Genomic DNA, 18,742 nt, shown 5'->3' with positions numbered 1-18,742 from the left:
ACCGGACGCTCGATTTTGCCGGTTTCCGAACCCGTGGCTGTCAGCGGGTTTGAGACCCAACGCCAGCAAAATTGAGCGTCAGCTGTCAAACTCGCTGACAGCCACTGCTCCTGTCAAAAAGGCGCTAGGGACGCGCTAGTGTCCCTAGCGCCTCTTTTTACCGCGGGCCCTAATTTAAATACATTAAGTTACTGAATCGCGCACACAGGAGAGTGGCCTGTGCGCACGTCGGGAGAGCAGGCGCTCTCCTGCGATTTTTACTGTATCGGCCCGATTCAGAGGCTTACTTATATACACACACACACACACACACACTGTAATCCTCTCATACACCCTCACACACACATGCACCCTCTTACACACATGCACACTCCCAGTAACCCTCGCATAAATACACACACACACTCACTCTTATACACACTCACCGTCATTTACACTCATATACACATTCACTATCTCATATACACACACACACACACACACATAGGCCCGCTTATACACACACAGGCATCTCTAATACACATACACACACCCCCATATAGGCACCCACTCATTCACATACACACACACACACACACTCTCTTATACACAACACCCTCTCATACACACACTCACAGATACCCTCTCTTACACAGTCTCTCTCACACACATTTTGGACCTCTTCGGCCACTGACTGCACTGCAGGGCCTCTTCTTCAGCCGCAGTGCCTTTCTTTTGCTGGTGGGGAGTGGGAACCTTGCTGGCACGTCACCTTTCCATGCCGCCAGCACTGTTGGTTTTCCTGCCAGCACTAGTGTTGGCCTGAATGAAGGATGAGTCAGTCAGGCCAGGCTTGTTTTGGGTCACTTGCTGCCTCAAAATCTTGCCGCCTCACCCTGCCTCATTATAGACCTGCCCATTTAGAGTCATTTAGTGTCACAAAATGACCAAATACTTTCAAGCCAGACTCCAAATTTTTAAGAGCGAGAGCTAAGCTGGGGTTATTCCTATAAATTAGCCTAACCCTCAGTGAATCAGAGGAAGAGTAGAACGAGGCTGCTAAGTGCAAGTCCCCAATTTAGTGAAATTCAAGAAAGCAGTAATTCAACCCCCAACTTGTGATGCAAGCAACTCAGTCTAGATGCCCAATAATATAAATGTAAATTTAGGCAGGGCCATCCCTCCACAACATTTAGGGGGTCACAACTGTTCCAGCTTGATTCTAGGATACTTGTGACACCAAATTAAGGGGGTCATTTATCAAAATGAGCTAAGGCGTTTTCGCATGCGATAGGCCCTTACCGCATGCGAAAATGTGTTTAATGCATGCGATAGCACCATATCGTATGGTGCGATGCAAATCTTAAAAAGAGGAGGAGTTAGGGGCAGAGAGTGGGCTGGGTATGCCAGTGTTCAAAATGCTATCGCACAGACGTAACGCCGATTTTAACTACACCTCTTTGAGTAGTGTCTCCGGAAAGGCATGTTTAGAGAGAGAGAGAAAGAGACTATGTGTATCCCTATGGGTGGACTTTGACAGTCAATGTGAGATGTACGAACAGAACAGTAGCCTCTTGTGAAGATTTGATGACCTACGGAGTGAGGAAAGTCACTCCAAGATGAGATTTGTGCAAGGTTCTCTCATCCTAGCTTGATGGACTCTCCACCTGGGTAACATCAAGCTAGGTGGAGAGAAAATTACCCAAATCTCATCTTGGAGTGAGTTTTCTCACTCCGAAGGCCATCCAATCTTCACAAGAGACCACTGTTCTGTTCGTACGTCTCACATTGACTGTCAACGTGGCCCCTAACCCCCTACACTAATACCTAACCTTCACCCTGAGTTATTAGGTGGGCCACCCATAGGGATACACATACCTATCTAGGGAGAGGACATTATGGCTAGTCTCTCTCTCTCTCTTCCCCCCCCCCCCCCTTAACAATGGTCCCCCAGTGCTTGACTGCAGGAAATACAACAGGTCTGGCACTTATCGCAAAATCTGAAAATGTTATTGCAATTTGGGCTCACTTAGCTCTTCGCAGAGGTAATTAGCGCAAATTGCGATAAACTGTATATTAGCATAACACACGCCCCTTTTGCTATCGCATGCGATACTTAACGCATTTTGATAAATCCGGGCCTAAATTGGATATGCAATCATTCAAGTCTGCAAAATCATTCAAGTCTGCTGAGAAAGGTAGAGTACGCTAGGTAAAATATTCGTCTTCAGCATGGTAATACACTGAAGACTTAGCTTGAATTCTCAGAGCAGACTTATGTGCATTAGTGCGCTTTGAAAATTTGTGGGTTGTCCAATATGCACATAAACATACCCGCACCAATTTACAGCTCCTGAGAAAGTGTAACTTTGCTGATATAGATTTATACACATACTTTTGAAAATTGAAAGCATATGCATCAATGCTTTCCCCTCCTTACCTCAGCCCTCTGGAATGCTTGTCACAAGTGCAAGTAAAAGTATGCATGAAATCACACTTTGTGTGTGTACACCCCTCCCCCATCTCAGTTGAATTTCAGAGTGCCACATGTATGCATAAAACAGAATTTTATGTGTTATGTTCTCTGCTTGCGGACAGCCCCGCGAGCAGGTTCACTCATCACGGTTGATGCCCGGAACTGCTATGTGTCACAGATGATGACGCCATCTTTAGGGGCTCCCCCAGATGCATGTACTGTGCACTTTCCTATGTGGACCTTGCGGTGAGAATCTTCGCAGCAGGTGACGACAGATGACATCACAACTGGGTATTTAAACCCCAGCCTTGTTACTGACTGGCACCTCAGCAATGGGTCATCTTGCCTTCAACCTGGCCTTGTCCAGTTGCCTTGCCTCAACCTGACCTTGTCCAGTTGCCTTGCCTCATTCAGCCTGCCTCTAGCCTTGCCTCCGGCCAGCCTGCCTCCAGCCTTGCCCTTGTCTAGCTTGCCTTCAGCCTTTCTCCATCATGTCTGTCTTTTTTCTTGCCCTGACAGTCTTCTTGCCTTGTCTGTCTGTTTTACACGTGTCTTCAGAGTCCCGCCATGCCTTGTCTCTGTTTCTAGTCCTCGTTGTTCCTTTGATTCTTGTTTGTTCTGGCTAGTGTCTCTGCTTCTGACCTCCGCCTTGGACTTGGACACACCTCTTGCCTGTTGCCTGGACTTGACCCTCAATTTGAGCCTTGACAACACCTTCAGCCACCTGCCCTTGATTCCTAGACTGTCTTTGGACTTTGCCTGGCTTTCTGAAGCCTTAGCCTTTTCTTTCCCACTTCTCCTTCCCTTTGATGTTTTCCAAGCCACTGTCTTCTGTCCTTGTGCTTTTCCTTTCTTATTTTCTGTTTTCTTCTGATCTATTCCTAGAAGTATTCTCTCCTTTCTCCTTCCAGGATCTCCCACCCCTTCTCTGTATCCTTGCCTTGAGCATCCTCTGTCCTTCTGACCCCCTTCCCAGCCTGCCGTCCTAATCTCAATACCCATGATCATTCCTATCTAACTTTGTACTTCTTTCCCCACAATCCCTATCCCTATCCCCGTGCCTGTCATTTTTTATACTTTTTTTTCTTTGATCTATGTGCTCTCCCAGCCACCTCCGTCCCTGCCCCCCCTTTTTTTCCTCTCAGAGAGGATCACACCAGCAGAAGTGCATGCCTCTATAAACAGCTAGCACCTTACTTTCCCCTTGTACCCATAGTTCGATCAGTTGTGCCAGAACTTCAGTGTAGTACCAACTTTCCATAGTGACCATTAAGCTTCCAGTGTGGCCAATGAGGTCACTGCAAGAGCAGCTGCTTTTAATGAGATATACCCTATACAAGGCCTTGCAAGAGCCTCTCTTAGTGACATAAAGTGTAGGTTAAAGGCAACTGACATTATTAATACTGCAACCAAAATAGTTCACATTCTGCCATGAGACAAAAAAAACCCTTAATCTAGATTAATGTTCAGCATTAATTTAATTTTATGTGGGAGAAAGCAATTTAGTATATACAGACACAAACTGCGATAAAACCCTTTCCTGTTCATACCCGGATCAGTCCAGACTCCTGGGATTATGCCTCCCTTCCAGCAGATGGAGACATAAAAAGTATCACTGGCACTGGCATATAACCCAGAGTGCCACCTGCAGTCCCCAGTATTTCTCTTTCTCCAGCAGATGGTAGAGGTGAAATCTCTACTGTCTGGAAAAAAAAACAGGAATAGAGAACTAAAATTTTGTTGATTTACCCTGGTGGGGCTATCCCTCCTGGTGTTCAGGAGTACGAGTAGGGGGTCAGGGACCCTTGCCTGTCTCGATCTATCGCCACCCCAGGGGGGAGGGGGTATATAGCTGGTGGGGCCAATTCCTTCCCTCCCAGGAGAACAATTTGGATTCCAGCAGCTCTTCTGTCAAGGTAGTATTTCTTTTTTGACATTTTGCTTCTGTACGAGTAAAGTTTAAAAAAAAAAAAAAGTTAGAGCAGAGGAGTGGCAAGGTTTTAGCAGCTGGGAGAGCTGCAAAGGTCCTGGACAGAGCTGCTGCAGGGTGAGTTTGGGGCGGCGATGTTACTTGACTGTGCGACAGGGCTGTTTTTGTTGCGTGGTCAGGCCTGGTTGAAGTCAGCACAACCTATGGCTGTTGGTGGCAGTATTTGTGTGTTTAAGATGGTGCACAGTAAGCATGCCGCTTATGTGGCGATGCACCACGTGATTGTCTCATGCTGGACTATTCTCCCGCTACCTCTCAGGTGGAAGAGGGCAGGTTGAGGCTGGCTGAGGTCGAATCGGAGCGGCAGCGTAAGTTGAAAACAAGCGTGGGAGCGCCTGTGAAGTCAGCCGCCCCTCCACTGAGCACGGGAAAGGCAGCCATGTTGTCCGGGGCTGAAGGCCCATTGGGACTATTTCGGGAGTATGAGGATCTGCCCCTCCCCGCTATCTCTGGCATGAAAGGTGGCTGTGAAGCAGGTGGACCAGGCTCAGAGGCCTGGTGCTCAGCGGCCAGCTAAGAGATCTGGAAGCTCTGTGGGTCCAGTTCTGCAGAGGGCGCCCAGAGTCCTTGGGATGAGGACAGTTTCGGGCAGTACAGATATCGACTCAGATGATTCAGATGCAGTGCCATGGGTTCCTGCCTTTCTGGAACCACCTGGGTTCAGCAACGATCTGGCTGTACCCAGTAGCCTGGATGCCCCAGATCCAGATGGAGGGTTGGATCAGGTGGATCAAGTGCCAGTGGCTGAAGGAGACGACCCTAAGGTGGTGCATTTGTTCTGGAAAGAGGAGTTGTGGCCCTTAATTCCTCATGTTTTTGAGGAGCTGGGGATCAAAGTTCCTCAAGAGGAGTCTGATCAAGAAGGAGTGGACCCAGTTATGGATGACCTGAGGGGTCCAGTGAAAGCCTACCCTTTTCACAAGTCTGTGAAGAAGCTGGTGGTCAGGAAGTGGGACACTCTAGAGGCAGGCCTCAAAGTAGGCCGGGTGATGGCGAAATTCTATCCATTGCCAGAGGATATGCTCGAGCTGTTAGCGATTCCTAAGTTGGACGTATCGGTGTCTGTAGTCACTAAGAAGACCACCATAACTGTGGCTTGTTCTGCAGCACTGAAAGACATGCAGTTGGAGATTCATCTTAAGAAAATATTTGAAGTGTCGGCGTTTGGCATTCGAGCTGTGGTGTGCAGTAGCTTCATGAAAAGGGCCAGTTTGCACTGGGTTCAGCAACTGCAGGCTTCAAGGCCACTATCTCCATCCAAGGCTAAGCAGGTGGACTGCTTGGAGGCAGTGGCAGCTTATGTGGTGGATGCTCTGTATGATCTCGTTAGAACTTCTTCCAGAATTATGATATCTGCAGTATCAGCCAGAAGGCTCCTTTGGTTGAGGAACTAGTCGGCGATGTTTGGTCTAAGCCTCATTTGGGAGCCTTACCATTCAAGGGCAAGCTTCTTTTTGGGGAAGACTTAGAGGAGCTTGTGAAGCATCTCAGGGAGTCTAAAGGACATAGACTGGCAGAAGACAAGCCCAGAGGAGACAGTTCCTTTGCAGGGCAGTGCCAGTTTAGGTTGAACAGGCGGTTTCGTCCGAGTGGGCCGTCAGCAGGAGCTCAGGGGCCAGGCATTGGGAGGTAGCAGTCCTGGAACCAGCCCATTCAAGGGGACAGGATGTCAGGCAGAAAAGGTCTCAGCCAGGGCTCTGGCGGTGCCAAGTCCTCCCAATGAAGCAAGGTCGGTCCACTCCTCTCTTCCTCTTATTGGGGGGTATCTGGCTCTCTTTTACAAGGAGTGGGCCAAAATCACATCAGACCATTGTGAGTTCTCAGTGTGATAAAAGATGGTTACGCATTAGAATTCTCTCATCCACTGTGGGACTTGTTTATGGTTTCCCCTTGCGCTCTGTTAGCCAAGAGCAAGGTGGTTCAAGAAACCGTGGACCAGTTGCAAGCTCTGGGAGCTGTTGTTCCGGTTCCTGTGGGGAAACAAAGGACAGGAAGGTATTCCATATATTTCGTGGTACTGAAGAAGGAGGGATCCTTCTGTCCAACTTTGGATCTAAAGAAAGTGATGTGGCTGTGCACAAGGGAGAGTTCCTGGCTTCTCTGGACTTGTCCAAGGCATACCTACACATTTCGATCTGCCCGTATCAGCAGTGGTTTCTGTGCTTCATGATCCTCTGGAAACATTTTCAGTTTTGTGTCCTTCTGTTCGGATTGGAAAAAGCACCATGAACGTTCACCAAAGTAATGATGATGGTGGTAGCAGTACTCAGAAAAACGGGCATCTTGGTTCATCCATATCTGGACGACTGACTCATTCAGGCGAAGTCAAAAGCCCTTGGTACTCAGGCGGTGGCTCAGGTCCTGCAGCAGTTGAGGTCCCTGGGATGGGTGGTGAATCTGCCGAAGATTCATCTCTTCCCATCTCAGGTTTTGGAGTTCTTGGAAATACGCTTCGACACCAAGGCAGGGGATCGTATTCTCAAGCTGCAGAAGCAGATGCGTAGGCTGTTGGATGCTACAGTGCCCAGGGTCTGAGGCTACCTTCAGGTGTTGGGCTCGATGGCCTTGACATTGGAGTTGGTCCTTTTGGCCTTTGCACATATGAGGCCTCTACAATGGTCTCTTCTGTCCCAGTGGGATCCTTTGTCGGAACAGTTTCATCTTCCGCTGTCACTCGAGGATCCTGCCAAGTCCAGTCTTTCATGGTGGCTTGGTCAAGAACATTTACGATGTGGAGTGGACTTGGAGGTTCCAGACTGGATGATTAGTTACCACCGATGCCAGTCTTTCCAGCTGGGGGCGGTATGCCAGAATCAATCGGCCCAGGGGCAATGGTCTGAGGAAGAGAAGTCCTGGTCTATCAATCTTTTGGAATCGTATAGTGCGCCTTAATTGCATTTCTGCCTCTGAGTGGTCACTTGGTGCACATCCTGTCGGACAACGCAACTATGGTGGCTTATATCAACTGTCAAGGGTGAACCAGGAGTCCAGCAGTAGCCCAGGAAGATCAGGAGTTGTTTCTCTGGGTGGAGCAACATCTAGCAATGCTAGCGGCATTGCACGTTGCCAGGACGGACAATGTGCAAGCAGATTTTCTCAGTCACCAGAAGCTGGATCCCAGGGAGTGAGAGCTGTCAGATAAAGTGATGGCTCTGATATGTCACTGGTGGGGTACTCCTTGCCTGGACTTGATGGCATCTCGGATGAATGTCAAGGCGTCCCAGTTCTTCAGTCGCAAAAGAGAGCACGGAGCAGAAGGCATGGTTGCTCTAATTCTGCCCTGGCCACGAGAGTTTCTTCTTTACGTATTCCCTCCATGGCTTCTGGTGAGAAATCTGATATGCCGAATAGAAAATCATCCCGGAGAGGTGATTTTGGTGGTACCAGAGTGGTCCAGGCATCTGTGGTTCACAGACCTGGTCCACCAGGCGGTGAACGGTCCACTACGACTTGTGCATTTGCTGAGGCTTCTGCGGCAAGGTCCAATATTTTCAGATCGAGTGGATCACTTCTGTCTCACGGTTTGGTTTTTGAGAGGAAGCGTTTGAGGGGAAAAAGGATATCTGGAGGATGTCAGTACCACCTTGTTGCAGGCTAGAAAGACTTTCACTATCGTATATCAGGGTCTGGAAGGTCTTTGAGTTCTGGTGCACAGGTCAAGGAATAATCATGATGTAGGCCTTAATAGCTCACATCTTGGCCTGTTTGCAGGAAGGTTTGATTAAAGGCTTGGCTTTTAACTCTCTTAAGGTTCAGGTTGTGGCCTTGGTCTGTTTACTGGGCAAGGTACATGGAATGTCGTTGGCTGCTCACTCTGATGTCGTTTGCTTCCTTCAAGAGGCAAAACATCTGCATCCTCCTGTGCAGAAAATATGTCCCTCATGGAACTTCAATCTAGTCCTTAGAGGGTTGTGTGTAGCTCCTTTTGAACCCTTAAAAAGGGCAACAGTAAAGGATCTCACATTTGTTCCGCCTGAAGGATTTCAAAACTTTAAGCATTATCGTGCAGAGAGCCTTTCCTAAAAAGTTCAGATTCCGGGATGTCTTTGAGGACGGTGCCCTCTTTTCTCCCAAAGGTTGTGTCCGTGTTCCATTTGAATCAGACTGTGGAACTTCCAGCTTTTCCAGATTTGGACGCGTCAACTCCACATGCTAGAAACTTAAGTTGTTTGGATGTGAAGCGGGCTTTGTTGCGTTACCTCAACGTCACTAATAGTTTCAGGATGTTTGACCAACTCTTTGTGCTCTGGAGCGGTCCTAAGAAAGGGCAGAAGGCGTCAAAGTCCATGATAGCAAGATGGTTGAATGAGGCAGTAAACTCGGCTTATATCTGTAAGGGACGTCCAGTCCCGGAGGGATTAAGAGCACACTCGGTTCGGTCTCAGGTGGCTTCTTGGGCCAAGTGTCAGCTGGTGTCACCACAAGAGATTTGTTGGGCGGCTACCTAGAATTCGTGGCACACTTTCACCAGACATTATTGATTGGATGTCCAAGCCCCAGAGTATGGGCTTTGGTGAGTGTTCTTCGAGTGGGACTCTCGCAGTCCCACCCTAGTTATTTATTTATTTAACAGTTTTTCTATACCGTCATTTGGAGGCACCATCACAACGGTTTACAAATCGTACAGTAAAAGTATAAAGTAAGATTATAATTCAACATGTTAATAAAAGTTTAAGTAAAATAAAAAATAAATAATAACATCAAAGGATAAAACTTAAAACATAATTACATAAATAAAGCCATTAAAAGAGCATAAAAGAAATCGAATAAGAATAAAACATAAAATCATAAATACTAAGAAAATACCAACTATTTGCTCTTGGGATCACCTTCCATTTGATTAAAAGCCTGTGTGTATTGCCAGGTTTTTAAGTCCTTCTTAAATTGCCTATAGTCTTGTTGCAGTCTAAGGTTTGCTGGCATTGTATTCCAGATTTTTGGTGCTGCGAGTGAGATGGCCCTATCCCTGACTTGTGTGAGATGTGCTGTTTTTATTGACAGAATTGATAATAAGCCTTTGCTGATCGAAGCGCCCTTTGAGGAATGTGTAAGCGAATTGTAGTATTGAGCCAGCTTGCATGTTCGTCGTATATCAGTTTGTGAAGTGTGCTAAGAACTTTATACTGTATTCGGTATTCTACTGGGAGCCAATGTAGTTCTGCTAATACGGGTAGTGTAATCCTTTGTGTAAAATACATCAGTACACTGGAACTGTGGTCTTCCAAGAAGCTGTAACAGTAGATATTTAAACTCATCATATGACTGTTATCCGCCTATCAGGGAACAGAAAATTCTTAATGATTGCCTCACTCAGATTTGACCAAATTTGAGTGAGTAAGGGGAGCAGTACTGTTTCCAAAAGACTATTTTCCTCTTTTGGACTCATTTTGATTTAGTTATTAGAGTTTAAAATTAAAAATCATTGTTTAGTATTGTGAGTCTGATATATTTGTTATCATTCTTTATGTGCTGCATTTTTGTTACTAGAATATTACATCCAGGCAAAATTGTCTCTCTCTTTCAGTGAAGAAAATCTAAAATCCATAGTACCAGTCACCAAATTGAAGACCAAAGCGCCTCACTGGACAAACCGTATCCTTCATGAGTACAAGGTAAGCACAGAGCCTGAATGCCACAGAGAACTGTGGTAGAATGTCACCACGCTGTAGAGCTGCACTTCCCAACAGCTGACTGTTTTTGCCTATTCTGTGTGGGTGTGTCATGGTACTGGGACCATCCTTCTTGTCCGGGTCAGAGGATGTTGCCAGTGCAGACAGGTGGAAGGAAAGAAGCTTTGGATGAAGCTAGAGCCTCTAGCTGCCAAGACTCTGGCTCTATAATGCCATAAATAATATAACTTGAACCACAGAAGCAGCAATGAATGGATATAGCAAGGCACTCCTGCTTCTGTCCTGCCTATGAGCTATGTTCATATGGTCAGTGTTAATATTTTGACAGCATTGTATGTTAAAAATAAGTAGTTTTTGAAATAAATTGTAAACTTCAGAATTGTAGGATTATTTATCAAAAATTGATTTTGAAAATCTGTAAAATTTGACTGCTGTCAGCCTACCCCATAAAATTAGACTGCTGGTCAGCCTAGCCCACTAGTGTAATCTGAGTCTTAAAGTAAAAGTCACAATGAAACAGAAAGATAAACTTCCAGCTTAAATCCCAACAGTTATTGTTACATATTGATCTTTTTGTTATATTCTTTTCCCTATTTTATCCCACTACCAAATCACTTAGCCCAGCTATTGTAGCAACAGCCCTCGGCTGAAAGCCATATATCAGTGTGGCTAGTAAATGGTGCTGTTTTGCATGATGTCAGAAATTCTCGGATTCCCTCTCTCCTTCCCCAGGGTCTGTGAACACTCCTCTGCAGCATCCCCAGTCCTTGTGACATTATTTTTAAACTTTTAATTTATTTTATATTTTGCTTTTATTGTCCAGACGGTCACATACAGAAAGCATCCTTTTGAACTCAGCTTATATTACCATGTTAATACCAGTTTTCTGGTGGACATTTTATCTTCTTTGCTCCATTTAGAGCCTCAGTACCAGTGAAGGCATTAGTAAGGAAATGCACCACCTTCAGCGCATGTTCCTGCAGAACTGCTGGGAAATCCCCTACGTATGGGGCAGCTTTCTTCACAGGGCAAGTGTTTACAAAGGCCAGCTCCAGCAGCCACAAAGTTATCCATGTATATGTTGGAGTAAATGCAAAAGGGCTTCATCTCCTCAACATAGAAACAAAGGTAATTTTAGCTGCCTTTGCCTAGCACATTCTTTGTATGGAATTTCAGAGAGACTTTAAAGCCACAATCATGGTCATGGGATGATCCATGGCCAGCAGTGGAATACTGACTGGAAAATTTGAGTCTAAGCAGCAAGGAGCGTTACTAATGCACTGACTTGTAGGCTGTTTTCCCTCTGCCTATAATGTTGTGCTCAAGTAGATCTGTGTTATCAAGGATCTTTAATTCTCTTGTGTTCCTTTTTGTCAAAAATTAAATATATTTTAAAGTAGCACTTCAGCCTAATTGACGCAAAGTCAACTTGGTTGAAAAGGATCTCTAAGCAGATATACCGTAACACTAAAATATAGCACAATATAAAGTCTTTGAGGAAAGAAATATCTTTTTTTAATTGTTTTCCTGAGGCTATTGGTATGTTTTGAGTGATGCATCCTTGTGAAAGAATTTCCATATAGCTGACCTTTTGGTTGAGTTGAAGACAGAAATTCAAAAGATCACATTACAGATGAAAACAAAAGCAAAACAATAACTGCATTTTAGATGGAAGATGCTGATTCATTGACATGGGCTGATGAGCTTCTTGATATTTGGTAATCATAATAAATTAATTGGTTGAAATTCTGAGTGATTTTTTTGTTGTTTTTTAATTAATCTCAAATAGTTGCCCAAATGTAGGCAATGTGAAGAGGGTTGAATCTCATGGATCTATTTCTTATTGCAGCCAAACTGCTGCTCTGGAAGAGAACAGCTTCTAGAACATCACTAGTGTAATCTAAGTCTTTGTGAATACAATTTTTAGGTGCTTATTTTATTAAGCAGTATCATACGGCAGTCTGCTGATTGTTGTAGAGCAGTGGTTCCCAACCTGGTGTCCATGAGAAGAGGGAGGGGCCAAGATTTTGAGGATATCTGCAATGAATATACATGAGAGAGATTTGCATGTACTGCCTCCATTTTATGCAAACCAATCTCATGCATATTCATTGTGGATATCCTGAAAACTTGACCTGTTTGACTTTCAAGGACCAGAACTGGCCACCACTTCCTTAGTGAATCAGACTTTTGATGTAGGTCAGAAGCATGCAATTGTCTTTCTTTATTTATGGTGAGTCCAACAGAATATTGAAAACAATTATTGACTCTAGACTGAGACTGAGAACGCCATAGAAGTGATATGTGGATGTTAACCTCTACCATCCACCAGAAACCGTACATAGAGGGCCTAAGTTTCAAAGTCCTGTACATGCATAAAACCCGATTTTATATGCATAATTGTCTATTATAAAATAGCCTAGGGCTCAGCGTTGGTTAACCCAGTTATCCGAGTACTTTTTATGGACCTGCAGAGAGGTGTTCTGGGTGGTGAAGTTGGAACTTACACACATACTTTTTTGGATGATAAAAACTATGCATGTAAATTTACCTGCATAAGTTGTGCCTCTGAAAGGGAGGCATAACTATGCAAATTAATGTTTTATATATTCGGGTAGTTATACACAAATTTTCAAAACAAACTTATGTGCATAAGTTTTCTCACAGGACAAGCAGGATGGTAGTCCTCACATATGGGTGACATCACAGGATGGAGCCCAATCACGGAACACTTTTGTCAAAGTTTCTAGAACTTTGACTGGCCCCTACTGGGCATGCCCAGCATGGCACTAACCCTGCATTCCGCGCAGCAGTAGCCACGCGGTTAAGGAGCTCTGCAAGGATTCCTGACAGGAATTTTCCTCACGGAATTATTAAAAGTTAATTTGCCCCACAGGGGTCCCTCCGTTAACTTTTTTCAGTCCGCGGTATTCCGGTAAGTTTTTACCCGTTTTCCGTCTATTACCGTCGAGTTTGGCCTTCGCGGCCTACTGGCCGTCGACCGTACCGCGGCTCGATTTTTCTATGGCATGGCGTCGGGGTTCCGTCGGTGCCCGGACTGTACTCATACCATGTCCATTACAGACCCCCATAAAGTCTGTGTAATGTGTCTTGGACAAGAGCACGATGTCTTGATCTGCACCAAATGTGCCGTAATGACACCGAAAGGTCGCAAGGCCAGAATGGAGAAGATGGGACTTCTCTTCCGTGCTCAAACCCCGACTCCATCCATTGCATCGACGTCGTCTGAACCATCAACATTGCGCCAGCATCGACCACCGGCCGGTGACTGCCTGGCATCGACGACTTCTCGGCCTTCGACACCCTCTTCTCCCCCTCAGGACCGAGGGGATCGTAGGGAGTAACATTGCCATCGGCACCGAAAGTCTCGGACCATCGAGGGAGCGAAACCATCGACCTCGCCATCGTCCGAGCCACCATCGAAGAAACCCCGTCCAGAAAAGGCACCGACCGGGTCACTGAGGCAACCCTCACCCGACAGGGCATCAGGAGCCGCGACTCCGCCTTTAACGGTGGTCCCTCCGGCTATGCCTCTGCCTCCTTCTTCTGTTCCGGAGCCGGGGCTGCTTGCTCCAGGTCTCCGAGAAGAACTGGACCGGATGGTTCAGGAGGCCATCGACAAGGCGATGCAACGACTCCAGGTTCCTCCGGCACCGACACCAGTACCGATTGCGGAACCAACCATCGACCCGATTCCAGCAGCATTGGCACCGCTGCTCTCCAGGATGGAAGCGCTTATGGCCGCTTTTCCACCGATGGACCCCGGGTCACCGATGGCTCCGGTGCCCTTCCCGCTTACTTTGTCATCGGGGGGAGAAACACCGTTCCGCATCCCTCCATCTAGAGTTCTGCCTCAGCCATCGAGACCGATGCGTCCATCGACACCGACTCCATCGGTGCCGATACCTCCATCGGCGCCATCGAGCCATCCATCGATGCCTACGCCAGGGCCTTCGGTGCCTCCGGTTATTCCTCCGATGCCTTCAGAGCCTAGACCGGGGCCTTCAGGTATCCAATTACCCCGTTCTTCTCTAGTTCCTAGGGAGACTGGTGCTGATCCTTATGATACCTGGACTGATGACTCCTCACTAGACACCGATGATTTGCCATCACCTCCTTCACCCACTGAGAGCAGAAAGCGTTCCCCTCCGGAGGACCTTTCTTTCATAAATTTTGTGAAGGAAATGTCTGAATTGGTTCCCTTCCAATTACAGACAGAACAGGACGGCAGACATCAGATGATGGAGTTGCTTCAATTCCTGAATACTCCCAAGGAAATCACCTCCATCCCTATCCACCAAGTTGTTCTAGATCTCCTCAAGAAGAACTGGGAACATCCTGGCTCCATTGCACCAGTCCACAGAAAAGCTGACTCTACCTATTTGCAGTCAGCTCCAGGCTTTCAGAAGCCTCAGTTGGATTACCAATCTGTGGTGGTTGAATCTGCACAAAAGAGAGCAAAAAGGTCAAAACCTCACACTTCCTTTCCCCCTGGAAAGGAACAAAAGTTTTTGGATGCCATTGGTCGCCGAGTCTTCCAAGGATCAATGCTAATCTCCCGCATTGCTGCTTACCAACTCTATATGACCCAATATAATAGGGTCATTTTCAAACAGATACAGGAGTTGACAACCTCCATGTCTCAGTCACTTCCAGAACAACTCCACACCCTAATTAACAAGGGTTTGGAGGCAGGCAAACATGGGATCAGATCATGTTATGACATCTTTGACACTGCAACCAGAGTATCTGCAGTGGCTATTTCAGCAAGGCGATGGGCTTGGCTGAAGTCTTCAGACCTTCGACCGGAGGTCCAAGAAGGTTGTTCGACCTCCCCTGCATAGGAGACAGTCTCTTTGGCGAGCAGATTCAAAAGACACTGGCTGAACTTAAGGACCATCATTAGACTCTCAGACAGCTCTCTCTGATACCTTCGGATTATCCTTCCAAACAGCCTTTCCGGAAGGACTCTAAAAAGTCTTTCTACAGACCAAAGAAGTCCTACCTGCCAGCAGCCAGATGCCATTCTGTGAGACCATTCCTCAAATCACAGTCTCGTCAGATCCGAAAACAAAAGCCACAGACAGCCCCCCAGCCGGGCCCTGCTTCTGGCTTTTGAGTCTCGCATAGAGAGCAGCAGCCAGCTTCCATTGCCACACATACCAGTGGGAGGGCGGTATGGCAATCAATCACCTTGGACCATTGGGTCCTAGTAATAATTGCTCAAGGCTATCATCTGAACTTTCTCTCCATCCCACCGGATTCCCCACCTCTAATGACGTGGAAAATATTCGACCATTCATTGCTCCTGGAACAGGAGGTCTCCCTCCTACTCCAGTCCAGAGCAATAGAACCAGTACCATTCCCTCAGCAAGGTCTCGGGTTCTATTCCTGGTACTTTCTAATCCCCAAAAGATCGGGAGACGTTCGTCCAATTCTGGATCTACGGGCCCTCAACAAGTACCTCCAGAGAGAAAAGTTCAAGATGGTAACCTTGGGCTCGCTTCTTCCTCTTCTACAAAGAAGAGACTGGCTCTGCTTTCTAGACCTCCAGGACGCATACACTCATATTGCAATAACCCCATCTCATTGCAAATACCTGAGGTTTCTCGTAGGCCCCAAGCACTATCAGTACCGCGTGCTTCCATTCGGCCTAGCGTCTGCACCACGAGTCTTTACAAAATGCCTCGTCATGGTTGCCGCCTTCCTCAGGACTCAAGGTGTTCATGTCTACCCCTGTTTGGACGATTGGTTAATCAGGGCTCCAACTCAGCAAGCCGCTTTGTCGTCCCTACATTTCACCTTGAAAACTCTAATTTCACTCTGATTTCTCATCAACTACGACAAATCTTGCTTAGTCCCATCTCAAAACATATCGTTCATTGGGGCAGACTTGGACACCTTACAAGCAAAGGCTTTCCTGCCTTGACAACGAGCTCATGTCTCTGGCACATCAGCTGCAGTCTCAACACTCGACGACTGCTCATCGTTTTCTCATCCTCCTGGGTCACATGGCGTCCTCCGTTCAGGTCACCCCAGTGGCCCGCCTGGCCATGAAAGTCATGCAGTGAACTCTAAGGTCGCAATGGACTCAGTCCCTTCAGCCCCTGTCAACCATTGTCCACGTAACCGACTCACTCCGTCTGTCTCTTGCCTGGTGGATAAATCAGATCAATCTTCTACAGGGCTTGCCTTTTCAGGCGCCAGACCCTCAAATAACTCTTACCACCGATGCTTCCAACTTCGGGTGGGGAGCCCACGTGGCCGATCTCCAGACACAAGGCTCTTGGTCTCCAGAGGAAGCCAAACACCAGATAAATTTCCTGGAGCTGCGAGCAATCCGATATGCTCTCAGAGTATTTCAGGATCGCCTGTCCAATCAAGTTATCCTGATCCAGACAGACAACCAGGTGGCCATGTGGTACATCAACAAACAGGGAGGAACAGGATCCTACCTTCTGTGTCAGGAAGCTGCACAGATATGGGCGGAGGCCCTCTCCCACTCGATGTACCTCAGGGCCACCTACTTGCCGGGAGTGGACAACGTGTTGGCAGACAAGTTGAGTCGCACATTCCAGCCGCACGAGTGGTCTCTAAACCCCTCAGTAGCGAACTCCATCTTCCTACAGTGGGGTTATCCTCAAATAGATCTCTTTGTGTCACCCCAAAATCGCAGAGTAGGCAACTTCTGCTCTCTCACTCGCAGCCAACATTATCCACCAAGAGACGCGTTCTCCCTATCATAGGCGACCGGTCTCCTATATGCATTCCCTCCACTTCCACTTCTCTCGAAGACTCTTGTGAAGTTACATCAGGACAAGGGAACCATGATCCTGATAGCACCCCACTGGCCCTGCCAGGTGTGGTTTCCAATACTTCATGATCTCTCAATTCGCAGGCACATTCCTCTGGGAACAGACCCGCTTCTAATCACTCAAAACGACGGGTAACTTCGCCACCCCAATCTTCAAGCCCTGTCCGTAACAGTATGGATGTTGAAAGGTTAATCCTTCAGCCGCTTAACCTTTCTAATCCAGTCTCCCGTGTCTTGATTGCTTCACGGAAGCCTTTCACGAAAAAATCGTATTCTTACAAATGGAACAGGTTCACATCATGGTGCTCTTCTCAGGCCCTTGATCCTTTTACCTGTCCAATCCCGAAGTTTCTAGACTACCTCTGGCACTTGTCAGAGTCAGGTCTTAAAACTTCCTCCATCAGAATGCATGTCAGTGCGGTAGCTGCCTTCCATAAAGATGTTAGGGGTGTCCCTATCTCAGTACAACCCCTTGTCACACGATTTCTGAAGAGCTTGCTTCACCTCAAGCCTCCACTGCGTCCTCCGGCCCCTTCTTGGGACCTCAACCTGGTTTTGGGTCGGCTCATAAAACCACCATTTGAGCCTCTCCAATCCTGTGAACTTCGCTTTCTAACATGGAAAGTGATTTTCCTTTTAGCAATCACTTCGGCTCGCAGAGTTAGTGAATTACAGGCCCTAGTTACCTATCCGCCTTACACTAAACTTCTGCAGTACCAGGCGGTTCTCTGCACTAACCCTAAGTTCTTGCCTAAGGTAGTGTCAGAGTTTCATCTCTATCAATCCATTATACTATCTACCTTTTTTCCCAGGCCCTATTCCAGTCCAGGAGAGCAGGCTCTGCATACCCTTGACTGAAAACGGACTCTAGTGTTCTACCTAGACCGTACAGCTGCCCACAGAAAGAGCACTCAATTGTTTGTCTCTTTCCATCCTAACATATTGGAGCAGCCTGTGGGTAAGCAGACTCTCTCCTCCTGGCTAGCGGATTGCATATCCTTTTGCTATCAGCAAGCGGGCATTCCACTTCAAGACCGTGTTAAGGCACACTCTGAGAGGACCATGGCGACTTCAGTAGCACACCTACGATTGGTGCCGCTTCCTGACATTTGTAGGGCTGCCACTTGGAGTTCTCGCCATACTTTCACAGCCCACTATTGCTTAGACAAAGCCGGAAGACAAGATTCCATCTTCGGCCAGTCTGTCTTGCGTAATTTATTTACGACATGACGTACCAACACCCTTCTGCCTGCCCGGTGGGATTCAGGATGCCCTCTCCCAAATTCCACCCCAATTGTTGTGCCTGTTGCACGTTTTGGGTACATTTGGTGCATGTTCAGACATCCTCAGCTCGGTACTCACCCATATGTGAGGCATGCCATCCTGCTTGTCATGTAAGAAAGCAAATGTTGCTTACCTGTAACAGGTGTTCTCACAGGACAGCAGGATGTTAGTCCTTACAAAACCCGCCGGCCACCCCGCTGTGTTGGGTTCGTTTTCTTATTTTATTTTTCAGCACTGCCTGTAGCTTTATAACCAGACTGAAGAGGGACCCCTGCTGTCTGCAGGGTTAGTGCCATGCTGGGCATGCCCAGTAGGGACCAGTCAAAATTCTAGAAACTTTGACAAAAGTGTTCCGTGATTGGGCTCCATCCTGTGATGTCACCCATATGTGAGGACTAACATCCTGCTGTCCTGTGAGAACACCTGTTACAGGTAAGCAACATTTGCTTTCTTTCAAAATTTGGGATAAAGTCTCGCATAAACTGCCTGCACAGACTTTTCCCACCATGCACAGTTATCAAATTACCCTCAGAAAGCCTGGAGAAAAT

The 18,742-nt window shown here is 47.0% G+C and overlaps 1 protein-coding gene across 1 annotated transcript in view; it reads left to right on the top strand.

Annotated features, from left to right (window-relative positions):
- The window catches only part of KRIT1 (KRIT1 ankyrin repeat containing), a 188,473-nt gene that overhangs the window by 142,035 nt on the left and 27,696 nt on the right, over positions 1 to 18,742 (top strand). The window contains 3 exon segments of the mRNA XM_029588859.1: positions 9,970 to 10,057; positions 10,996 to 11,073; positions 11,075 to 11,203. Coding sequence (XP_029444719.1) covers positions 9,970 to 10,057; positions 10,996 to 11,073; positions 11,075 to 11,203 — 295 coding nt within the window.

This window comes from Rhinatrema bivittatum, chromosome 2 (assembly GCF_901001135.1).
Source record: "Rhinatrema bivittatum chromosome 2, aRhiBiv1.1, whole genome shotgun sequence".
In the NCBI taxonomy this organism is placed as follows: domain Eukaryota; kingdom Metazoa; phylum Chordata; class Amphibia; order Gymnophiona; family Rhinatrematidae; genus Rhinatrema; species Rhinatrema bivittatum.
Note: the sequence above shows the minus strand (reverse complement) of the source record. Positions and strands in the feature narration are given on the sequence as shown.